A 26103-nucleotide genomic window follows, 5' to 3' on the forward strand; every position below is an offset into this window, starting at 1 on the left:
CTCCCACCCTCCCACCCTCCCCCCACCCTTCCCCCACCCTCCCCCCTCCCCCCACCCTCCCCCCCTCCCCCCCCCCCTCCCCCCACCCTCCCCCCCTCCCCCCACCCTCCCCCCCTCCCCCCCCCTCCCCCCACCCTCCCACCTTCCCCCCACCCTTCCCCCACCCTCCCACCCTCCCCCCACCCTCCCACCCTCCCCCCACCCTCCCACCCTCCCCCCACCCTCCCACCCTCCCACCCTCTCCCCACCCTTCCACCCTCTCCCCACCCTCCCACCCACTCCCCACCCTCCCACCCACTCCCCACCCTCCCACCCTCTCCCCATCCTCCCACCCTCTCCCCCCACCCTCCCACCCTCTCCCCACCCTCCCACCCTCTCCCCATTCTCCCACCCTCTCCCCACCCTCCCACCCTCTCCCCACTCTCCCCCACTCTCCCACCCTCTCCCCACCCTCTCCCCACCCTCCCACCCTCCCACCCTCTCCCCACCCTCCCACCCTCCCACCCTCTCCCCACCCTCTCCCCACCCCTACCCACCCTCCCACCCCTACCCACCCTCTCACCCCTACCCACCCTCTCCCCACCCTCTCCCCACCCTCCCACCCCTACCCACCCTCTCCCCACCCTCTCCCCACCCTCCCACCCTCTCCCCACCCTCTCCCCACCCTCCCACCCTCTCCCCACTCTCCCACCCTCTCCCCACCCTCTCCCCACTCTCCCACCCTCTCACCCCTACCCACCCTCTCCCCACCCTCTCCCCACCCTCCCACCCCTACCCACCCTCTCCCCACCCTCTCCCCACCCTCCCACCCTCTCCCACCCTCTCCCACCCTCTCCCCACCCTCCCACCCTCTCCCACCCTCTCCCCACCCTCTCCCCACCCTCCCACCCTCTCCCACCCTCTCCCCACCCTCTCCCCACCCTCCCACCCTCTCCCACCCTCTCCCCACCCTCTCCCCACTCTCCCACCCTCTCACCCCTACCCACCCTCTCCCCACCCTCTCCCCACCCTCCCACCCTCTCCCACCCTCTCCCACCCTCTCCCACCCTCTCCCCACCCTCTCCCCACCCTCCCACCCTCTCCCCACCCTCTCCCACCCTCCCACCCTCTCCCCACCCTCCCACCCCTACCCACCCTCTCCCCACCCTCTCCCCACTCTCCCACCCTCTCCCCACCCTCTCCCCACTCTCCCACCCTCTCCCCACCCTCTCCCCACCCTCTCCCCTCCCTGTCCAAGTCCTTCTGCAGAGTCCCTGTTGTTTCCACATGTCAGGTCACGTCTGAATGCAGCAGTTGTAGTGTACACTTTATTGATGTATGTGTGCTCCCCATTGATATTCTGACCTGTTTGCAGAAACACTTCACCACGGGTCTCTTTGATAAATTGTCTGTCTCCACAGCCATGAATCTTTCCAAAGCTGAAAATAGAAATCGATGAAATGTGGAATAATTGCCAGAGTTTTTTTTAAATTGATTTCCAAGTCAGTATAATTAAAATACGGCCTTCTTTTAAAATAGACTGGAGCAGTTTAATCTTATCTTCATGGATAGACATAAAACACAGCACTTAAACATTCCCTTCTGCCTAATGTGTCCATGCCAACCAAAATACTCCATCTACACTAGTCCCACCTGTCTATACCAACCAAGATACCCCATCTACACTAGTCCCACCTGTCTATACCAACCAAGATCCTCCATCTACACTAGTCCCACCTGTCCATGCCAACCAAGATACCCCATCTACACTAGTCCCACCTGCCCACATTTTGTCCATGTCCCTACTTTTAAAGCATCTTTTAAATATTGTTGTAGTATGTGCCACAACTACCTCCTCTGGCAGCTTGTTCCATATACCCACCACCTCTGTGTGAAAAAGTTGCCCCTCGGGTTCCTATTAAATCTTTCCCCTCATAATGGTCCCATTTCAATCCTTAAACCTATCTTAAACCCACCCCCTTCTTCAGACCTGTCGCAACCTGAAATATCAGCCATTCCTTCTCTCCAGAGATGCTGCCAGTCCCACTGAGTTACTCCAGCCTTTTGTGTCTACCTTCAGTATATAAGCAGCATCTGCAGTTCCTTCGTACACATTAAACCCATGCCCTCTAGTTTTGGAAACCCTACCTTTGAAAACGACTGTCTACTGTATCTGCCCCACTCATGGTTTTATAAACCTCAATAAGGGAGTTTGTCAGATTCCCACAGCAGGGACAACTGTGCCAGGACCTGATGGGATTTATTCCCGGTTACTGAGGGAGGCAAGAGAGGAGATTGCAGGAGCCTTGATGAAGATCTTGGTGTCTTCTCCAGCCACAGGTGAGGTCACTGAGGACAAGAGAGTAGCTAATGTTGTTCGATCAAAACTCAACCCCCCCCCCCCCCCCACCTGTGTCCACCTATCACCTGCCCCACCTCTCTTCCAGCTGACTTGCCCCAATGACAAAGAGTGCAGGTGGAGGGGCAGGTAGTGTGGACTCTGCAGAAGGACGTGGACAGGTTGGGAGAGTGGGCAGAGAAGTGGTAGATGGAATATAGTGGAGCAAAGTGTGGGGGTCATGCATTTTGGGAGCAGGAATAAAGGCGTCGACTATTTTCTAAAATTGATTTCCATGCCAATATAATTAAACAACTCCCTTTTAAAATAGACTGGAGCAGTTTAATTTTATCTTCATGGATAGACATAAAACACAGCACTTAAACATTCCCTTCTGCCTAACGTGTCCATGCCAACCAAGATACCCCATCTACACTAGTCCCACCTGTCTATACCAACCAAGATACCCCATCTACACTAGTCCCACCTGTCTATACCAACCAAGATACCCCATCTACACTAGTCCCACCTGTCCATGCCAACCAAGATACTCCATCTACACTAGTCCCACCTGTCCATGCCAACAAAGGTACTCCATCTACACTAGTCCCACCTGTCCATGCTAACCAAGCAAGATATCCATCTACATTCGTATCCAGAAATCAGAGGTGCAAAGGGACTTGGGACTGCTGGTGCAGGATTCACAAAAGGTTCATTTGCCAGTTAAGTTGGTGGTAAGGAGGGTGAATACAATGCTGGCATTTATTTCAAGAGGGCTTGTGTACAGAAACGGGGATGTAATGCTGGGCTCCACAAGCACTGGGCAGGCTGGTTGTCTCGAGTGTGATGGAGAGAGATGGAGGCCTGATTGGTTGTCTGAGTCGTTGTTAGACAATAGACAATAGGTGCAGGAGGAGGCCATTCGGCCCTTCGAGCCAGCACCATCATTCAATGTGATCATGGCTGATCATTCTCAATCAGTACCCCGTTCCTGCCTTCTCCTCACACCCCCTGACTCCGCTATCCTTAAGAGCTCTATCTAGCTCTCTCTTGAATGCATTCAGAGAATTAGCCTCCACTGCCTTCTGAGGCAGAGAATTCCACAGATTTACAACTCTCTGACTGAAAAAGTTTTTCCTCATCTCCGTTCTAAATGGCCTACCCCTTATTCTTAAACTGTGGCCCCTGGTTCTGGAATCCCCCAACATTGGGAACATGTTTCCTGCCTCTAACGTGTCCAACCCCTTAATAATCTTCTATGTTTCAATAAGATCCCCTCTCATCGTTCTAAATTCCAATGTATACAAGCCTAGTCACTCCAGTCTTTCAATATATGACAGTCCCGCCATTCCGGGAATTAACCTAGTAAACCTACGCTGCACACCCTCAATAGCAAGAATATCCTTCCTCAAATTTGGAAACCAAAACTGCACACAGTACTCCAGGTGCGGTCTCACTAGGGCCCTGTACAACTGCAGAAAGACCTCTTTGCTCCTATACTCAACTCCTCTTGTTATGAAGACCAACATTCCATTGGCTTTCTTCACTGCCTGCTGTACCTGCATGCTTCCTTTCAGTGACTGATGCACTAGGACACCCAGATCTCGTTGTACGTCCCCTTTTCCTAACTTGACACCAATCAGATAATAATCTGCCTTCCTATTCTTACCACCAAAGTGGATAACCTCACACTTATCCACATTAACTGCATCTGCCATGCATCCGCCCACTCACACAACCTGTCCAAGTCACCCTGCAACCTCATAGCATCTTCCTCACAGTTCACACTGCCACCCAGCTTTGTATCATCTGCAAATTTGCTAATGGTACTTTTAATCCCTTCATCCAAGTCATTAATGTATATTGTAAATAGCTGCGGTCCCAGCACCGAGCCTTGTGGTACCCCACTAGTCACTGCCTGCCATTCTGAAAGGGACCCATTTATCCATCAGTCTACCCAACACCATTTCCTGCCTAATGTGAATTTCCTTCAGTTCCTCCGTCACCCTAGGATCTCTGGCCACTAGAACATCTGGGAGATTGTTTGTATCTTCCTTGAAGGTATCTTATTTGAAGGTCTTAGTTTAGTTTAGTTTAGAGATACAGCGCGGAAACAGGCCCTTCGGCCCATCGAGTCCGCACCGATCAGCGATCCCCGCACACTAATACTATCCTACACACTAGGGACAATTTTACATTTATACCAAGCCAATTAACCTACAGTCCTGTACGTCTTTGGAGTGTGGGAGTAAACCGAAGATCACCCACGCAGGTCACGGGGAGAACGTACAAACTCCGTACAGACAGCACCCGTGGTCAGGATCGAACCTGAGTCTCCGGCGCTGAAAGTGCTGTAAGGCAGCAACTCTACCGCTGCACCACCGCGCCGGCCTTGTCTGTGCTGATTGGTTGTCTGGGTCGCTGTTTCCGCTGGCCAATTACTGTTAGAAACATAGAAAATAAGTGCAGGAGGAGGCCATTCGGCCCTTAGAGTCAGCACCGCCATTCACCATGATCATGCCACAATCAATAACCCGTGCCTGCCTTCTCCCCATATCCCTTGACTCCACTAGCCCCTAGAGCTCTATCTAACTCTCTCTTAAATCCATCCAGTGAATTGGCCTCCACTGCCCTCTGTGGCAGAGAATTCCACAAATTCACAACTCTGGGTGAAAAGGTTCTTCTCACATCAGTTTTAAATGGCCTCCCCTTTATTCTAAGTCTGTGGCCCCTGGTTCTGGACTCCCCCAACATTGGGAACATTTTTCCTGCATCTAGCTTGTCCAGTCCTTTTATAATTTTATTGTTTCTATAAGATCCCCTCTCATCCTTCTAAACTCCAGTGAATACAAGCCCAGTCTTTTCAATCTTTCCTCTTTCCAAAACTGTACACAATACTCCAGATGTGGTCTCACCAGGACCCTATACAACTGCAGAAGAACCTCTTTACTCCTATACTGAAATCCTCTTGTTATGAAGGCCAACATGCCATTAGCTTTCTTCACTGCCTGCTGTACCTGCACACCAACTTTCAATGACTGGTGTACAAGGACACCCAGGTCTCGCTACACCTCCCCCTTACCTAATCTTACACCATTGAGATAATAATCCACCTCCTTGTTTTTGCCGCCAAAGTGGATAACCTCACATTTATCTATATGTTAACTTGTTGTCCATCACAGCATCATTCGAACCATCGATGGGAAGGTACTGCACAAGTACAAACATCCAGCTGCAGTCTTCGGATGTGACTGGAGCCAGAATAACAAGTAAGTCAACGCTTCCATCGGGAACACGCATCGATTCCACGTTTGGACTAGCCCACGGTCAAATTTGTCTCTTATTCATTCATATATCAGAGGGATCGAGGAGTGCAGGTGCATGGTTCCTTGAAGGTCGACTCACAGATAGATAGGGTGATCAAAAAGGCGTTTGGCACTTTGGCCTTCATCAGCCATGTACTGAGTATAGAAGTTAGGAGGTCATGTTGCAGTTGTATAAAATGTTGGTCAGGCCATATTTAGAGTATTGTGTTCAGTTCCAGGGACTGTGTTATAGGAAAGATGTTGTCAAACTGGAAAGGGTACAGAGAAGATTTACAAGGATGTTGCCAGGACTCAAGGGTGTGAGGTTGAGTAGGCTGGGTCTTTATTCCATAGAGCGCAGGAGGATGAGGGGTGATCTTATGGAGGTGTACAAAATCATGAGAGGAATAGATCGGATATTTGCACAGAATCTCTTGCCCAGAGTAGGAGAATCGAGGACCAGAGGACATGGGTTTAAGATGAGGGGGGGGGGAAGATTTAATAGGAACCTGAGTTGTAACATTTTCACACAAAGGGTGATGGTTGTATGGAATGAGCTGCCAGAGGAGGTAGTTGAGCTACATTGTTAACTGTATGTTTGTGTTGTCATTTGTGAGCGGAGCACCAAGGCACATTCCTTGTATATGCACATACTTGGCCAATAAACTTTAATTAATTAATTATTCATTCATTCATTCATTCATTTAACAAAACAATCAGACAGGTACATAGATAGGGCAGCTTTGGAGGGATTCAGTCCCATCAGTTTACCCAACACCATTTCCTGACTAATGTGAATTTCCTTCAGTTCCTCCGTCACCCTAGGACCTCTGTCCACTAGAACATCTGGGAGATTGTTTGTGTCTTCCTTGGTGAAGACAGATCCAAAGTAACTGTTCAACTCTTCTGCCATTGCCATGTTCCCCATAATAAATTCCCCTGCTTCTGTCTTCAAGGGACCCACATTTGTCTTAACTGATTTTTTCCTCTTTTTAGGCAGAATGGTCACATCACGGAACCTTCAGATCTGCAAATTTATACTGGTCACACGTTTCCTTTCTTGCAGAGACATGATTGCCACGGGCTGTGAAGACAAGAATGTCCGTGTTTACTACTTGGCCACCAGCTCGGACCAGCCGTTGAAGGTCTTTACAGGACACACGGCCAAGGTGTTCCACGTCAGGTGGTCGCCGCTGAGGGAGGGCATTCTCTGCAGCGGGTCCGATGACAGGTATCATTGCCTCACCGCTGGACGGACAAACCGGCTGGGTGGGTGTGTGGTCTCGGGTGGGTGTGGGCTGGGAGTCTCTGTTGTCTCAGGTGCGTGTGTGTGGTCTCGGGTGGGCTGGGCTGGGCTGGGCTGGGAATCTGTGTTCTCTCGGCTTGGTGTGTTTGTGGTCTCGGGCTGGGCTGGGCTGGGACTCTGTTCTCTCGGCTGGGTGTGTGTGGTCTCGGGTGGGTGTGTGGTCTCAGGTGGGTGTGTGGTCTCGGGCTGGGCTGGGCTGGGAGTCTCTGTTCTCTCGGCTGGGTGTGTGTGTGTGGGCTGGGCTGGGCTGGGCTGGGCTGGGCTGGGCTGGGCTGGGCTGGGCTGGGCTGGGCTGGGCTGGGCTGGGCTGGGGTCTCTGTTCTCTCGGGTGGGTGTGTGTGTGTGGTCTTGGGCTGGGCTGGGCTGGGCTGGGGTCTCTGTTCTCTCGGGTGGGTGTGTGTGTGTGGTCTCGGGCTGGGCTGGGCTGGGCTGGGCTGGGCTGGGCTGGGCTGGGCTGGGCTGGGCTGGGCTGGGACTCTGTCCTCTCGGGTGGGTGTGTGTGTGTGGGCTGGGCTGGGCTGGGACTCTGTTCTCTCGGGTGGGTGTGTGTGTGTGGGCTGGGCTGGGCTGGGACTCTGTTCTCTCGGGTGGGTGTGTGTGTGTGGTCTCGGGCTGGGCTGGGCTGGGCTGGGCTAGGCTGGGCTGGGCTGGGCTGGGGCTGGGCTGGGCTGGGCTGGGCTGGGCTGGGAGTCTCTGTTCTCTCGGGTGGGTGTGTGTGTGTGGGCTGGGCTGGGCTGGGCTGGGCTGGGGCTGGGCTGGGCTGGGCTGGGCTCTCTGTTCTCTCGGGTGGGTGTTGGTGCAGTCCCTGAGCGCGGTGTGTTTGCCCCCCAGCACTGTGCGTATATGGGACTACACACAGGACGCGTGCATCAACATCCTCAGTGGGCACAAGGCTGTGTGTGTGTGTGTGTGTGGTCTCGGGCTGGGCTGGGCTGGGCTGGGATAGGCTGGGCTGGGCTAGGCTGGGCTGGGCTGGGCTGGGCTGGGCTGGGCTGGGCTGGGCTGGGCTGGGCTGGGCTGGGCTGGGCTGGGCTGGGACTCTGTTCTCTCGGGTGGGTGTGTGTGTGTGGTCTTGGGCTGGGCTGGGCTGGGCTGGGCTGGGCTGGGCTGGGCTGGGCTGGGCTGGGCTGGGCTGGGCTGGGCTGGGCTGGGCCGGGCTGGGCCGGGCTGGGCTGGGCTGGGCTGGGCTGGGCTGGGACTCTGTTCTCTCGGGTGGGTGTTGGTGCAGTCCCTGAGCGCGGTGTGTTTGCCCCCCAGCACTGTGCGTATATGGGACTACACACAGGACGCATGCATCAACATCCTCAGTGGGCACAAGGCGCCGGTGCGTGGACTTCTGTGGAACCCGGAGGTCCCGTACCTCCTCATCTCGGGAAGTTGGGACTACACGATCCGTGTGTGGGACACCAGGGATGGGACCTGCCTGGACACGGTGTACGATCACGGTGCCGACGTGTACGGTAAGGCCCTGCCGGCCGCTCAGAGCGAGCGTCAGGGCATCAATACAGCGCCAGAGACCCGGCTTCCATCCTGACTACGGGCGCTGTCTGTACGGAGTTTGCACGTTCTCCCCGTGACCTGCGTGGGTTTTCTCCGGGTGCTCCGGTTTCCTCCCACACTCCAAAGATGTTCAGGATTGTCGGTTGATTGGCTTTTGTAAAAGTTCCTCGTATGTGGACTAGAACTAGTGTGTGAGGATCGCTGGGCGGCACGGACTCGGTGGGCCAAAGGGCCTGTTTCTGCACTGTATCTCGAAACTAAACTAGACTAATATGTCAAAGGAAATGTGGAGAAGGCAGGAGAATGGGGTTGGCAGCATGAAATAGATCAGCCATGATGAATGGTGGAGTAGACTCGATGGGCCGAATGGTCTCATTCTGCTCCAATGACTTATGAACATGGAAATTAGGTGTCATCGAGACACAAAGCAAGTTTGGTCCCACCCACCCACACCGACCAACATGCCCCATCTACACTAGTCCCACCCACCCACACCGACCAACATGCCCCATCTACACTAGTCCCACCCACCCACACCGGCCAACATGCCCCATCTACACTAGTCCCACCCACCCACACCGACCAACATGCCCCATCTACACTAGTCCCACCCACCTACACCGACCAACATGCCCCATCTACACTAGTCCCACCTGCCCACACCGACCAACATGCCCCATCTACACTAGTCCCACCTGCCCACACTGACCAACATGCCCCATCTACACTAGTCCCACCTGCCCACACTGACCAACATGCCCCATCTACACTAGTCCCACCCACCCACACCGGCCAACATGCCCCATCTACACTAGTCCCACCCACCCACACCGACCAACATGCCCCATCTACACTAGTCCCACCTGCCCACACCCACCAACATGCCCCATCTACACTAGTCCCACCCACCTACACCGACCAACATGCCCCATCTACACTAGTCCCACCCACCTACATCGACCAACATGCCCCATCTACACTAGTCCCACCTGCCCACACTGACCAACATGCCCCATCTACACTAGTCCCACCCACCCACACCGGCCAACATGCCCCATCTACACTAGTCCCACCTGCCCACACAGACCAACATGCCCCATCTACACTAGTCCCACCTGCCCATGTTTGGCCCATATCCCTCTAAACCTGTCCTATCCATGTCCCAGTCCAAATGAAATGTTTTGTTTTGCAATATAACGCAGTAACAGGCCCTTCAGCCCACTGAGTCTGTGTTGACTTGTGTACACACTCGTTCCATGCGACACACGAGGGACAATTTGACTGAAGCCATTTAACCTAGAAACCTGCACGCCTTTGGCATGTGGGAGAAACCGGAGCACCCAGAGAAAACCCACGCAGGTCTCGGGGAGAACGTGCAAACTCGGTACAGACAGCACCCGTAGTCAGGATAGAACCCGGGTCTCTGGCGCTATGACGCAGCTACTCTACCGCTGTGCCACCGTGCCGCCCTTCAGACCCTTCTGCGATGAAAGGGGTTTTTAATTCACTGCTGCAGTTTGTCGAAGGTATTCCTCATGAATGAGCATGAACGTTGACTGTTTATTTTTGGACTTGTCTCAATGAATGTAAAATTGGCAAAAGTCAATTAGAAATCTCTGTTCTTAGAAATGACCCAACGGTACATATGTTTAGTGAAAGCAAATGGATTTTGCAGTCAAATTGTGGTCAATTATTAATGACAAGTATACATTCACATATCAGGAATGCAATGTTTATTTTGAATGGGTTAAATGATATTGTCCATCTCGTTTCTAATGATTCTGTCCCGTCTCTCCATAAGATATATCATTGCCTTATTAGCAACTGTTCCAAAATGTTGTCTGGCACGTTGGTCCCTCCACCACTGTGCTTTGCTCAATGGTCAATGGTCCAATGGTTCAATGGTCAATGGTCCAATGGTCAATGGTCAATGGTCAATGGTCCAATGGTCAATGGTCAATGGTTCAATGGTCCAATGGTCAATGGTTCAATGGTCAATGGTTCAATGGTCAATGGTCAATGGGTCAATGGTCAATGGGTCAATGGTCCAATGGTCAATGGTTCAATGGTCAATGGTCAATGGGTCAATGGTCAATGGTCAATGGGTCAATGGTCCAATGGTCAATGGTCCAATTGTCCAATGGTCAATGTTTCAATGATCAATGGTCAATGTCCAATGGTTCAATGGCTCAATGGTCAATGGTCATGGGTCAATGGTCAATGGTTCAATGGTCCAATGGGTCAATGGTCAATGGGTCAATGGGTCAATGGTGCTTTATCGGTCATGTGTGCAATTGCACAGTGGAATTATTTTTGCATGTATTACACATGCAGGCACCAACATTTTTGGCGCCATTATTCAAAGTCCGCAAGCTCAATGTCCTGGAGCAGTTCCCATAACCGATGTCCCTCTCCTCTCCTCTCCTCTCCTCTCCTCTCCTCTCCTCTCCTCTCCTCTCCCCTCCCCTCCCCTCCCCTCCCCTCCCCTCATAAAGTTCATAATTACAAGCATCAGAATTAGGCCATTCAGTCCATCAAGTCTACTCTGCCATTCAACCATTTGCTCAATACCCCAGCATCTGGAGTTCCTTCTGCGTGTGTCAGGAATCCCATATGTAATCAACCACTGCTGAGGCAGTATTTATTGTTCCAGGGTAAGGAATCCCACATGTAGTGAACCACTGCTGAGGGAGTATTTATTGTTCCGGGGGGGATTGCTGTGTTCATGGGCGGTCTCCAGTGATGGGGCTTTAACATCGAATCTCTGCTGTAAATGACACGTGCCTCATCCCTCACCCAGGCCTGACCTGTCACCACAACAGGCCATTCACGATGGCCTCCTGTTCCCGGGACTCCACCGTGCGGCTCTGGTCATTAACGCCACTCGTCTCTCCGCTACAAATAAACATCGTGGCCCAGCAGCAGTGGGAGGATATCATCGGCAACATCGGTGAGTACGTCCCTCCCGGCTTCCAGCCCCGAGCCCTCTGCAATCCTGCGTCTATCCACTCACCCTGATGGTCCACCAGTAGAGAGTCCAGCACCCTCTGTCCACTGACCCTGATGGTCCACCAGTAGAGAGTCCAGCACCCTCTGTCCACTGACCGTGATGGTCCATGAGTAGAGTCCAGCACCCTCTGTCCACTGACCCTGATGGTCCACCAGTAGAGAGTCCAGCACCCTCTGTCCACTGACCCTGATGGTCCACCAGTAGAGAGTCCAGCACCCTCTGTCCACTAACCATGATGGTCCACCAGTGGGAGAGTCCAGCACTACCTTCACAATGAAGTGAAAGAAAATAACTGCAGATGCTGGTACAAATCAAAGGTATTTATTTCACAAAATGCTGGAGTAACTCAGCAGGTCAGGCAGCATCTCAGGAGAGAAGGAATGGGTGACGTTTCATCAGTCTGAAGAAGGGTCTCGACCGGAAAAGTCACCCATTCCTTCTCTCCTGAGATGCTGCCTGCCCTTCACAATGAAGATCACAAGGGATTTCCTTTGCCAGAGGGGGGTGAATCTGTGGAATCCATTACCACAGAGGCCAAATCAATGGGTATATTAAGTTCATAAGTTCATAAGCGATTCAAGCAGAATTAGGCCATTCGGCTCATCGAGTTTACTCTGCCATTCAATCATGGCTGATCTATCTCTCCCTCCTAACCCCATTCTCCTGCCTTCTCCCCGTAACCCCTGACACCCGCACTGATCAAGAATCTATCAATCTCCGCCTGCAGTGTATCCATTGACGGTCTCCACAGCTTCTGTGGCACAGATTGACAGATTCTTGATTATTACGGGTGTCGGGGGTTTACGGGGAGAAGGCAGGAGAATGGTCATGATTGAATGGTGGAGTAGATGATGGGCCGAATGGCCTAATTCTGCTCTCAAAATCCCAACTGGGAAAGGTGCATGGACGATCCCGAGGCCCAGAGGAGGATGGTGCGTGTTGCCTCTGTGGTGGGAGAATTTCACCAAGGCTGCCCCTGGTTCCTGTAAACCTCAATGAGGATGGGCCCACTCTTAAGGCAAGGCCTTGTTCCGAGCAGTGACTGGCACCTGGTTGAGAATGGGAGCGGGTTGGAGAGAGGGGATGGAGTCCCACCTACCCCAACTACCAGACATAGTTCCATCTACCTCACTGGTTGAGAACCGGGGGCAGGTAGGAGGTGGGAGATGAAGACCCACCTTCCTCAACAAGTAGATACAGTTCCACCTACCTCAGCTGCCTGAGAATGGGGGCAGGTAGGAGGTGGGAGATGGAGTCCCACCTACCCCAACTAGCAGACATAGTTCCACCTAACGCAGCTGGTTGAGAATGGGGCAGGTTAGAGGGGGGGGGGACTCAGCTGGTTGAGAATTAGGATGGGTTGGGCGAAGAGGATGGAGACCCACCTAACTTAGCTAGTAGATATAAACCTACCTATCTCACTGGTTGAGGATGGAGGCAGGTTGTAGGGAGCGGATGGAGTCCCACCTATCTCAGTTGGTTGAGGATGGAGGTAGGTTGTAGGGAGGTGATGGAGTTTCACCTATCTCACTGGTTGAGGATGGAGGCAGGTTGTAGGGAGCGGATGGAGTCCCACCTATCTCAGTTGGTTGAGGATGGAGGTAGGTTGGAGGGAGGTGATGGAGTTTCACCTACCTCACTGTTTGAGAATGGGGACAGGTTGTAAGGAGCGGATGGAGTCCCACCTATCTCAGTTGGTTGAGGATGGAGGTAGGTTGGAGGGAGGTGATGGAGTCCCACCCATCTCAGTTGGTTGAGGATGGAGGTAGGTTGTAGGGAGCGGATGTAGTTCCACCTATCTCAGTTGGTTGAGGATGGAGGTAGGTTGGACCTACAGGATGGAGTCCCACCCATCTCAGTTGGTTGAGGATGGAGGTAGGTTGGACCTAGAGGATGTAGTCCCACCTATCTCAGTTGGTTGAGGATGGAGGTAGGTTGGAGGGAGGTGATGGAGTCCCACCTATCTCAGTTGGTTGAGGATGGAGGTAGGTTGGACCTACAGGATGGAGACCTGCCTAACTCGGCTCGTTTGCTCTACAGATCGAGCCATGGTGGTTGGAGCTCCCCCTTTGCTCTGCGGGAAGGTGTCTCGAGATATCAAGCAGGAGCTGGATAAGTTGACCGGCAACGTTCGTGCCAAGAAGCTGAGGTGGTTCTCCGAATGCTTCTCGGTAAGTCCATGTGTCCTCAGAGTCTGTGTGGCGGCTGGAACCATCTACCATCCCCTATGGTGATGCAGAAGGCACTTGCCACATTGGCCTTCATAGAAACATAGAAAATAGGTGCAGGAGTAGGCCATTCGGCCCTTCGAGCCTGTACGCACCGCCATTCAATATGATCATGGCTGATCATCCAACTCAGTATCCCGTACCTGCCTTCTCTCCGTACCCCCTGATCCCTTTAGCCACAAGGGCCACATCTAACTCCCTCTTAAATATAGCCAATGAACTGGCCTCAACTACCTTCTGTGGCAGAGAATTCCACAGATTCACCACTCTCTGTGTGAAAAAAAACTTTCTCATCTCGGTCCTAAAAGACTTCCCCCTTATCCTTAAACTGTGACCCCTTGTTCTGGACTTCCCCATCATCGGGAACAATCTTCCTGCATCTAGCCTGCCCAACCCCTTAAGAATTTTGTAAGTTTCTATAAGATCCCCCCTCAATCTTCTAAATTCCAGCAAGTACAAGCCGAGTCTATCCAGTCTTTCTTCATATGAAAGTCCTGCCATCCCAGGAATCAATCTGGTGAACCTTCTCTGTACTCCCTCTATGGCAAGAATGTCTTTCCTCAGATTAGGAGACCAAAACTGTACGCAATACTCCAGGTGTGGTCTCACCAATGCCCTGTACAACTGCAGCAGAACCTCCCTGCTCCTATACTCAAATCCCCTCGCTATGAATGCCAACATACCATTCACTTTCTTCACTGCCTGCTGCACCTGTACGCCTACTTTCAATGATTGGTGTACCACGACACCCAGGTCTTGTTGCATCTCCCCTTCTCCTAATCGGCCACCATTCATCCGTCAGTTCCACTTTAGTTTATTGTCCCGTGTACCGAGGTACAGTGAAAAGCTTGTGTTGCGTGCTAACCAGTCAGCGGAAATACAATACATGATTACAATCGAGCCGTCCACAGTGTCCAGACACAGGGTAAGGGAATAACGTTTAGTGCAAGGTAAAGCCAGCAGAGTCCGATCAAGGATAGTCCGAGGGTCACCAATGAGGTAGATAGTAGTTCAGCACTGCTCTCTGGTTGTGGTGGGATGGTTCAGTTGTCTGATAACAGCCGGGAAGAAACTGTCCCTGAATCTGGAGGTGTGCGTTGTTGAGGTATTGAATGTAATGGCAGTTTCTATACCTTCTCAAAGTCCGACTTTGATAGCCATTACTGCTGGGGGATGGGGCGGAGGTATAGCTTATGCACACACGGCACTCTGAGATAGCAAAGACCAATCTTCCAAACGCTGTTTCTTGATTAATTGGTCTTTATTAAAGTAGCACAAATCAAACGAGTAATTCGTAACTTTCCATTCTTATCAACTGTTTCTTCTTCAAACAATACAGTAAAGATCGTGTAGTCGTTACCGTGTGGTCGTGGCGGTTGTGGTTGGCGTGTGCCAGGCGTGAGTGTGGCAGATGTGAGTGTGGTAGACGTGAGTGTGGCAGACGTGAGTGTGGCAGACGTGAGTGTGGCTGGCGTGAGTGTGGCAGTCGTGAGTGTGGTTGGTGTGAGCGTGGCAGTCGTGTGTGTGGTTGGTGTGAGTGTGGCAGACGTGAGTGTGCCTGGCGTGAGTGTGCCTGGCGTGAGTGTGACTGGCGTGAGTGTGGCAGACGTGAGTGTGGTTGGCGTGAGTGTGACTGGCGTGAGTGTGACTGGCGTGAGTGTGGCAGACGTGAGTGTGGCAGGCGTGAGTGTGACTGGCGTGAGTGTGGCAGACGTGAGTGTGACTGGCGTGAGTGTGGCAGACGTGAGTGGCAGGCGTGAGTGTGACGGGCGTGAGTGTGGCAGACGTGAGTGTGGCAGACGTGAGTGTGGCAGACGTGAGTGTGGCTGGCGTGAGTGTGACTGGCGTGAGTGTGGCAGACGTGAGTGTGCCTGTCGTGAGTGTGGCAGTCGTGAGTGTGGTTGGCGTGAGTGTGACTGATGTGAGTGTGGCAGATGTGAGTGTGACTGGCGTGAGTGTGGCAGACGTGAGTGTGCCTGGCGTGAGTGTGGCAGACGTGAGTGTGCCTGGCATGAGTGTGGCTGTCGTGAGTGTGGTTGGCGTGAGTGTGACTGGCGTGAGTGGCAGACGTGAGTGTGCCTGGCGTGATTGTGGCAGACGTGAGTGTGGCAGACGTGAGTGTGCCTGGCGCGAGTGTGGCTGGCGTGAGTGTGGCAGACGTGAGTGTGGCAGGCGTGAGTGTGGCTGGAGTGAGTGTGGCAGGCGTGAGTGTGCCTGGCGCGAGTGTGGTAAAAAACTCTACTCTCTCCATCCTCCGAGACTAAACTGACCCCCAATCTCTATGGCCACGCTAGCCTCCTCCAATGTAGTCACTCCCCATTACGTATCAATCACACCCACAAGCACGCAAAAACACAGACACTAGAAACATTAAACACGGCCACAATACAATGACAGTAACTAAATTACGCACAAATGGCTCCTCCATTGAGTATAGATACACATAATGTGCTTCAGTAACTCAGCGGGTCAGGCAACATCTCTGGAGAACATGGATATCGCCCACATGGACATCCCCACATGGACATCCCCACATGGACATCCCCACATGGACATCCCCACATGGACATGGCCCACATGGACATGGCCCACATGGACATCCCCACATGGACATGGCCCACATGGACATCCCCACATGGACATCCCCACATGGACATGGCCCACATGGACATCCCCACATGGACATCCCCACATGGACATCCCCACATGGACATCCCCACATGGACATGGCCCACATGGACATCCCCACATGGACATCCCCACATGGACATCCCCACATGGACATCCCCACATGGACATCCCCACATGGACATCCCCACATGGACATGGCCCACATGGACATCCCCACATGGACATCCCCACATGGACATCCCCACATGGACATCCCCACATGGACATCGCCCACATGGACATCCCCACATGGACATCCCCACATGGACATGGCCCACATGGACATCCCCACATGGACATGGCCCACATGGACATCCCCACATGGACATGGCCCACATGGACATCCCCACATGGACATCGCCCACATGGGACAACATTCTGCCACTCTATCTCCAGACTGATCTTCCAAATGTGAACACACCTTTCAGAAACTATATGAAAGTAATTATTGACAAATTAACTAAATATTAACAAATATTAACAAAGTGTTAAAGTGACTACCACAGTGACAATGCACAGCGGTCAATAATTCCCTGTTAGAGAGAGACACACGTGAGTTATGCTGAGTCCCCTGAGCAGGCAGTGAGTGGCAGAATCAGCTATCCTCTTGTCACAGCTGTCACTGTGTGCTGTGTTCATTTATACCAGCGGGTCTTAGAGTCATAGAGTTACACAACGCGGTAACAAGGTCCTGTGCCTCAACCTGCCCGTGCCGACCAACATGCCCCATACACACAGCTTTTGTGACTACCTTCCATTTAAACCAGCATCTGCAGTTTTTCTCCTACACATAATCAAGAACTCCTCACTGCCCAGTTATTCTCCCCACTACCGGCAACAGAAGGTGCAGAAGGGTGATAGTACACAGCACCAGAGGCAGGGACAGCTTGTTGAGTTTACAAATGATCTTGTTAACATCTGGTGTAGGAAAATAACTGCAGATCCTGGTGCAAATCGAAGGTATCCCAAAATGCTGGAGTAACTCAGCGGGTCAGGCAGCATCTCAGGAGAGAAGGAATGGGTGACGTTTCTTCAGACTGAAGAAGGGTCTCGACCCGAAACGTCACCCATTCCTTCTCTCCTGAGATGCTGCCTGACCTGCTGAGTTACTCCAGCAGTTTGTGAATAAATACCTTCGATTTGTACCAGCATCTGCAGTTATTGTCTTATACTAAGATAAACAAGCTCTACTTTGAAGGTATGAGATAGGAACTCCTCAAATTGATTGGAGCACATTGTATGTTCATGAGATCTATGAGCAGAATGAGGCCATTCAGCCCATCATGTCCACTCCGCCATTTAATAATGGCTGATCTATCTGTCCCTCTCAACCCCATTCTCCTTCCTTCTCCCCATAACCCCTGACACCCACACTGATCAACAATCTATCAATCTTCTCTCCAGAGATGCTGCCTGACCCGCTGAGTTACTCCAGCACTCTGTGAAACGTCACCTATCCATGTTCTCCACAGATGCTGCCTGACCCGCTGAGTTACTCCGGCATTTTGTGATACCTTGTTAACATTTGTGTCTTTTCATTGTGCCTTTTGTGTCTTTTGTTGACATTTGTCTTTTTGTTAACATTTTGTTAAGTCCCTAAGTTCCAGGAGCAGAATTGGGCCATTCGGCCCATCGAGTCTACTCCCCCATTCAATCATGGCTGATCTATCTCTCCCCCCTAACCCCATTCTCCTGCCTTCTCCCCACAACCCCTGACATGCGGAATGAGGCATGCTGTTTGGATTCAGTCTGCTTTCCCTTTCACATTTGTCTTTTTGTGAACATTTTGTTCACATGTGTGTCTGCAGTAAGTGGGGTTGGTGTTTGTGGCTTTGCCTTGCTGCCCTGCTGTGTTTGGGGTGGGGTGGGGGGGTGTGTGAGCAGACGATGGTGGGAGTGTTTGGGGTGGGGGGGAGGGGTGTGTGAGCAGACGATGGTGGGAGTGTTTGGGGTGGGGTGGGGGTGCGGGGGGTGTTTGGGGTGGGGTGGGGGTGTTTGGGGTGGGGTGTTTGTGGTGAGGGGGGTGGGGGTGTTTGGGGTGGGGGGGTGCGGGGGGTGTTTGGGGTGGGGTGGGGGGGTGTGTTTGGGGTGGGGTGGGGTGTTTGGGGTGCGGGGGGTGAGAGTGACGCTGGGTGTGTTGTTGCAGCCACCGGGCGGCAGTGGGAACCTGTGGGACCTGGTGTCGGTGCTGAGTGGCCAAGACGACAGCCTGCTGCCCCCCCACTACAGCCACGGCATCATGCACATCAAGCACCTGGTCTGCTACACAACGGTCAGTCAGCACACCGCGCTCTGCCCCCCTTCCCCCAGACCCCCCAACGCCCCACCCCCCCCCACACACCCACACCCCCCCACACCCCCCCACACACCCCCACACCCCCACACACCCCCACACCCCCACACACCTCCACACATCCCACCCCACACCCCACCCCCCCCCACACCCCCTCACCCCCACGTCCACACCCCCACACCCCCCACACCCCCTCACCCCCACACCCCCTCACCCCCACGTCCACACCCCCCACACCCCCACACACCCCACCCCACACCACTCCCACACCTCCTCACCCCCACCTCCACACCCCCCACACCCCCCCCACCCCCACTCCCCATTCACCCCATTCAGCGCATCGCCCGGTATTCCACATTCCATCAACCCAGTTCGATCCTGACTACGGGTGCTGTCTGTACGGAGTTTGTACGTTCTCCCCGTGACCTCCGTGGGTTTTCTCCAGGTGCTCCGGTTTCCTCCCATTTTCCAAGGACGTACAGGTTTGTGGGTGAATTGGACCGTAAATTCCCCCAGTGCTTAGGATAGAACCTGTGTAGGGGCTGACCCCTGGTCAGTGCAGACTCGATGGGCCGAAGGGCCTGTGTCCGCGCTGTGTCTCTAAACAAAACTAAACCAAACTAAACTAGGGATCAAGTGCTAATCAAATTAAAACTTCTCTACTCAATACTCTGACTGATAATAATAATAATAATAATAATAATATTCATTTATTGTCATTGCAACGAGTACAACGAAATTAAAAAATAGCCAATCCTGACGGTGCGTACAAACATATATGCAATAAATGCAAAAACAAATAAATACAATTATATTAAGTACAAAGATTTTTTAACGGTGTTGCCTAGTGCAGAAGGTAGTGTTCAGTTCTCGTATGGCCCTGGGGTAAAAACTGTTCTTAAGTCTGTTTGTTCGGGATTTGATCGACCTGAAACGTCGACCAGAGGGCAGATGAACAAACAGACGGTGGCCGGGGTGGGATGGATCTTTTATTATTTTGCCTGCTCTACTGAGGCAGCGTAGGCTGAACAGGTGCTCCAGGGAGGGCAGTGAGCAGCCGATGATCTTCAGGGCCGTCGTGATGACCCTCTGAAGGGCCTTCCTGTCCTTTTCTGAGCAGCTGGCATACCATGTGGTTATACAGTATGCCAGCACACTCTCGATGGAGCAGCGATAGAAGGACAACATGAGCTTCTCCTGCAGGTTGGTTTTCCTGAGGATCCTCAGGAAGTGGAGTCTCTGCTGTGCCTTCTTCACTGTGGTGATGGTGTTGGTAGACCAGGTAAGATCCTCTGCGATGTGCGTACCCAGGAACCTGAAAGCGGGTACCCTTTACACACAGACCCCATTGATGTAGAGTGGGTCATATTCTACACTGGTTTTCCTGAAGTCAATTATAAGTTCCTTTGTTTTGGAGGAGTTCAGGACAAGATTGTTCACTGAACACCATGCTGCCAGCCTTTGGATTTCATCCCTATAGGCTGTCTCATCTCCTCCTGAGATGAGTCCAACCACAGTCGTGTCATCCGCGAACTTGATGATGGTGTTGGTGGGATGGGTGGGGGCGCAGTCGTGAGTGTAGAGGGAGTAAAGGGAGTGAAGGTCAATGTATAAAAAGCCGTCATACCTGTGACACCACTTTCAGGGAACTATTTACCTGTGCTCCTAGACCCCTCTGCTCTACAACACTCCCTGTCTACCTGTGATGCCACACTCTCAGGGAACTATTTACCTGTGCTCCTAGACCCCTCTGCTCCACAACACTCCCTGTCTACCTGTGACACCACTTTCAGGGAACTATGTACCTGCACACCTAGACCCCTCTGCTCTACAACACTCCCAGTCTACCTGGGGACTGTGTACCTGTGCTCCTAGACCCCTCTGCTCTACAACACTCCCAGTCTACCTGGGGACTGTGTACCTGCACACCTAGACCCCTCTGCTCTACATTTCCAGCGTAATTACATCCTTCCTGCAGTTGGAGACCAAACTGCACACATAGTTTAGAGATGCAGTGTTTGACCCACTGAGTCTGCCCTGACCAGCGATCCACATTCACTAGTTCTATCCCACACACTCGGGACAATTTGCAGAAGCCAATTAACTTACAAACCTGCACGTGTGAGGAAATCGGAGCGCCTGGAGAAAACCCACGCAGGTCACGGGGGGAACGTACAAACTCCGTACAGACAGCACCCGTAGTCGGGATGGAACCCGGGTCTCTGGCGCCGTGAGGCAGCAGCTCTACCCGCTGCACCACCCGTGCCACTCAGTTGTTTAAAGGTGTTTTGTTTTGCTCAGTCCAAGGCTCAGGAGCTGACCACTGTGAAGATGTCCAAGTTTGGGGGTGGGATTGGAGCCCCCAGCAAGGAGGAGCGGCTAAAGGAGGCAGCGGAGATCCACCTACGGCTGGGCCAGATCCAGAGATACTGTGAGCTGATGGTGGAGCTGGGGGAGGTGAGGACCAGGGGTGGGGTAGCAACACGGTCCCCAACCCCCCCCCACCCCCACCCCCACATCATCCACAACACAGTCTAGAGATGGGGACCAGAGATACTGTGAGCTGATGGTGGAGCTGGGGGAGGTGAGGACCAGGGGTGGGGTAGCAACACGGTCCCCAACCCCACCCCCACATCATCCACAACACAGTCTAGAGATGGGGACCAGAGATACTGTGAGCTGATGGTGGAGCTGGGGGAGGTAAGGAGCAGGGGTGGGGTAGCAACACGGTCCCCAACCCCACCCCCCCACATCAGCCTGACCACACCACAGTCTAGAGATAGGGACCAGAGGTGAGGACAGGTGGGGCAGCATCACGGATGATGCTGTCTGTGGTCAGTGCGTTCACTGCAGCTTCACAATCTCAACCCATCCCTAAACACCCCAACACCAACAAGTCCAGATGCTGCGATCTAGAGACGCAGAGAGATGACCAGAGAGGTCCCTCCAGAGAGGTGAGGACCTGGCGTGGAGCAGCACACGCTTGCTGCAGGCACACGGATGCTGCACGCACACGGATGCTGCACGCACACGGATGCTGCACGCACACGGATGTTGCAGGCACACGGATGTTGCAGGCACACGGATGCTGCACGCACACGGATTCTGCACGCACATGGATGTTGCTGGCTGTGGTCAGTCCGTTCACCACAGCTTGCCAATCCCTTGCAACACCATCCCTAAACAGCCCAACCAACTAAACTATGGACTACAGTCTAGAGATACGGACCGGAGAGGGTCCCCAGTGAGGTGAGGGATCATTTAGACAGGTACATGGATAGGACAGGTATGGGCCAAACGCAGGCAGGTGGGACTAGTGTAGATGGGGCATGTTGGTCAGTGTGGGCAGGTGGGACTAGTGTAGATGGGGCATGTTGGTCAGTGTGGGCAGGTGGGACTAGTGTAGATGGGGCATGTTGGTCAGTGTGGGTGGGACTAGTGTAGATGGGGCATGTTGGTCGGTGTGGGCAGGTGGGACTAGTGTAGATGGGGCATGTTGGTCAGTGTGGGCAGGTGGGACTAGTGTAGATGGGGCATGTTGGTCGGTGTGGGCAGGTGGGACCAGTGTAGATGGGGCATGGTGGTCAGTGTGGGCAAGTTGGGCCGAAGGGCCTGTTTCCACTCTGTGTGACTCAGTTACAGTTACAGTCTAGTTTATTGTCACGTGTACTGAGGTACAGTGAAAAGCTTGTGTTGCGTGCTAACCAGTCAGCGGAAAGACAATACGTGATTACAATCGAGCCGTCCACAGTGTCCAGATACAGGATAAGGGAATAACGTTTAGTGCAAGGTAAAGACAGCAAAGTCCGATCAAAGATAGCCCGAGGGTCACCAATGAGGTAGATAGTAGTTCAGCACTGCTCTCTGGTTGTGGTAGGATGGTTCAGTTGCCTGATAACAGCTGGGAAGAAACTGTCCCGGAATCTGGAGGTGTGCGTTTACACACTTCTGTACCTCTTGCCCGATGGGAGAGGGGAGGAGAGGGAGTGGCCGGGGTGAGACTGGTCCTTGATTATGCTGCTGGCCTTGCCGAGGCAGCGTGAGGTGTTGATGGAGGCGATGGAAGGGAGGTTGGTTTGTCTGATGGTCTGGGCTGCGTCCACAATTCCCTGCACTCTGTGACTCTACGAAGGGTCTGTTTCCGAGCTGCTAACATTAATGTTCATGCCACAGAGGGATTGGTTGAGGCTGACAAGGGCAGATTCACACAGCAAAGCATAACGTGCTGTTTAACAACACAGACGGCAGAAACAGCATCAAGATCAGAGACGGTGCAGAATCACCATGGCAACAGCCTCAACCTCCCCCAACACAACAATCAATACTGGAGATCGTGTCAGCGCAGAGTCAACGCACAATCTCTCGCCCACAGTCTCGTGCCCACAGTCCCGTGCCCACAGTCTCTCACCCACAGTCTCGTGCCCACAGTCTCTCGCCCACAGTCCCGTGCCCACAGTCTCGTGCCCACAGTCTCGTGCCCACAGTCTCGTGCCCACAGTCTCGTGCCCACAGTCTCGTGCCCACAGTCCCGTGCCCACAGTCTCTCGCCCACAGTCCCGTGCCCACAGTCTCTCCCACAGTCTCTCCCACAGTCTCTCGCCCACAGTCTCGTGCCCACAGTCTCTCGCCCACAGTCCCGTGCCCACAATCCCTCCCACAGTCCCTCCCACAGTCTCTCCCACAGTCTCTCCCACAGTCCCGTGCCCACAGTCCCGTGCCCACAGTCTCGTGCCCACAGTCCCGTGCCCACAGTCCCGTGCCCACAGTCCCGTGCCCACAGTCCCGTGCCCACAGTCCCGTGCCCACAATCCCTCCCACAGTCTCTCCCACAGTCTCTCCCACAGTCTCTCCCACAGCCTCTCTCCCACAGTCTCTCCCACAGTCTCTCGCCCACAGTCTCGTGCCCACAGTCCCGTGCCCACAGTCCCGTGCCCACAGCCTCTCTCCCACAGTCTCTCCCACAGTCTCGTGCCCACAGTCCCGTGCCCACAGTCTCGCCCAGAGTAGAGGAATAGACAATAGACAATAGGTGCAGGAGGAGGCCATTCGACCCTTCGAGCTAGCACCGCCATTCAATGTGATCATGGCTGATCATTCTCAATCAGTACCCCGTTCCTGCCTTCTCCCCATACCTCCTGACTCCGCTATCCTTAAGAGCTCTATCTAGCTCTCTCTTGAATGCATTCAGAGAATTGGCCTCCACTGCCTTCTGAGGCAGAGAATTCCACAGATTTACAACTCTTTGACTGAAAAAGTTTTTCCTCATCTCAGTTCTAAATCGAGAACCAGAGGTCATGGGTTTAAGATGGGGGAAAGATTTAATAGGAATCTGAGGGGGATCTTTTTCACACAAAGGGGGTGGGCGTATGGAACGAGCTGCCAGAGGAGGTAGTTGAGGCTGGGACAATTGCAACGTTTAAGAAACAATTAGACATGTACATGGATAGGACAAGTCTCGAGGGATTTTGGGCCAAGCGCAGGCAAGTGGGACTAGTGTAGCTGGGACACGTTGGCTGGTGTGGGCAAGTTGGACCGAAGGGCCTGTTTCCACGCTGTGTGACTTTATGACTAGTGTAGCTGGGACCTGTTTGTCAGCATGGGCCTGTTTCCATGCTGTGTGACTCAGTGGGGAGGTTGGGGGAGGGATGAGGGTGGGTGTGGGGTGTGTGTGTGTGTGTGGGGTGTGTGTGTGTGTGGGGTGTGTGTGTGTGGGGTGTGTGTGTGGGGTGTGTGTGTGTGTGTGTGTGTGTGGGGTGTGTGTGTGTGTGTGTGTGTGTGGGGTGTGTGTGTGGGGTGTGTGTGTGTGTGTGTGTGTGTGTGGGGTGTGTGTGTGGGGTGTGTGTGTGGGGTGTGTGTGTGGGGTGTGTGTGTGTGTGTGGGGTGTGTGTGTGGGGTGTGTGTGTGTGTGTGTGTGGGGTGTGGGGTGTGTGTGTGTGTGGGGTGTGTGTGTGTGTGTGTGTGTGTGGGGTGTGTGTGGGGTGTGTGTGTGTGTGTGTGTGTGTGTGTGTGGGGTGTGTGTGTGTGTGTGGGGTGTGTGTGTGTGTGGGGGGTGTGTGTGTGTGTGTGTGTGTGTGTGTGTGGGGTGTGTGTGTGTGTGTGTGTGTGTGTGTGTGGGGTGTGTGTGTGTGTGTGTGTGGGGTGTGTGTGTGTGTGTGTGTGTGTGTGTGTGGGGTGTGTGTGGGGTGTGTGTGTGTGGGGTGTGTGTGTGTGTGGGTGACCTGCCTGTGCTGTGTTCCAGTGGGACAAGGCTCTGTCCGTGGCGCCCGGCCTGTCCATGAAGTACTGGAAGAAGCTGATGCAGAGGTGAGAAACGTTTGGTCCGGAACACACACAACCCTCTCCCCCGTGTCCAACCCATGTCCATCATGTGTCCGTCCCCTCACCGTCCCATGTCCATCCCGTGTTCATCCAGTGTCCATCGCATGTCCATCACATGCCTGTTCCCTCACCGACCCATGTCCATCCCGTGTCCATTCTGTGACCATCTCATGTCCATCACGTGTCTGTCCCCTCACCATTCCGTGTCCGTCTCATCCATCTCATGTCCATCCCTTGTCCATCACGTGTCTATCACGTGTCTGTCCCCTCACCGTCCCGTGTCCATCCCATCCCCAGCCACCCTGCTCCCCCCCTCCGTACACCCGTCTCTCCCCCAGTCCCACATTCCCCATCTATCGCCCACACTTTCCCCTCCCCACGTCCCCTCACCCCCACATTCCACTCCTCCGGCTTCACATTCCTCTCCTCCGGCTTCACATTCCTCTCCTCCTCGTCTCTCCGTCCCTTTGTCACCTCCAGCCTTTGTCACCTCCTCTACCCATCTCCAATCACCCCTCCCCTCACCTGTATCCACCTATCGCTCACCAGGCTTTTCCCCACCCTCTCTTGTCCAGCTTCTCCCCCCTTACTCCATCAGTCTGGAGAAGGGTCCCGACCTGAAACGTCACCCATTCATTCCCCCCACGGATGCTGCCTGACCCACTGAGTTCCTCCAGCACTTTGTATTTTGCATAGACTTATTATTGATCAACAAAACCCATAAGATCATAAGTGATTGGAGCAGAATTAGGCCATTTGGCCCATCGTCTACTCCACTATTCAATCATGGCTGATCTATCTCCCCCTCAACCCCATTCTCCTGCCTTCTCCCCATAACCCCCGACACCCGCACTGATCTACATCTGTCAATCTCCAATTTAAAATACCCATTGGCTTGGCCTCCACTGCCATGTGTGACCATGAATCCCACAGATTGGTTGCAGTAGCAGTCCTGTTCCATGTTCCATGTTCCACATTGCATGTTCTATGTTGTACATTCTATATTCAATGTTCCACGTTCCAAGTTGTACATTCTCTGTTGAACGTTTCATGTTCCACGTTGCATGTTATACATTCTATGTTCAATGTTCCACGATGCATGTTCCACGTTCCATGTTGTATGTGCTATGTTCCATGTTCCATGTTGCATATTATA

At 53.3% G+C, this 26103-nt stretch overlaps 1 protein-coding gene across 3 annotated transcripts in view; it reads left to right on the top strand.

Moving 5' to 3' along the window:
• Positions 1–26103, top strand: part of wdr17 (WD repeat domain 17) — a 77689-nt gene that overhangs the window by 22039 nt on the left and 29547 nt on the right. For all 3 annotated transcript variants that reach the window (XM_078396649.1, XM_078396650.1, XM_078396651.1), the window contains 8 exons: positions 5500–5586; positions 6689–6853; positions 8186–8388; positions 11229–11378; positions 13479–13609; positions 18483–18608; positions 20931–21086; positions 24868–24932. In XM_078396649.1, coding sequence (XP_078252775.1) covers positions 5500–5586; positions 6689–6853; positions 8186–8388; positions 11229–11378; positions 13479–13609; positions 18483–18608; positions 20931–21086; positions 24868–24932 — 1083 coding nt within the window. The remainder of the gene's footprint in view (positions 1–5499; positions 5587–6688; positions 6854–8185; positions 8389–11228; positions 11379–13478; positions 13610–18482; positions 18609–20930; positions 21087–24867; positions 24933–26103) is intronic.

Source organism: Rhinoraja longicauda, chromosome 3, assembly GCF_053455715.1.
Source record: "Rhinoraja longicauda isolate Sanriku21f chromosome 3, sRhiLon1.1, whole genome shotgun sequence".
Classification (NCBI taxonomy): domain Eukaryota; kingdom Metazoa; phylum Chordata; class Chondrichthyes; order Rajiformes; family Arhynchobatidae; genus Rhinoraja; species Rhinoraja longicauda.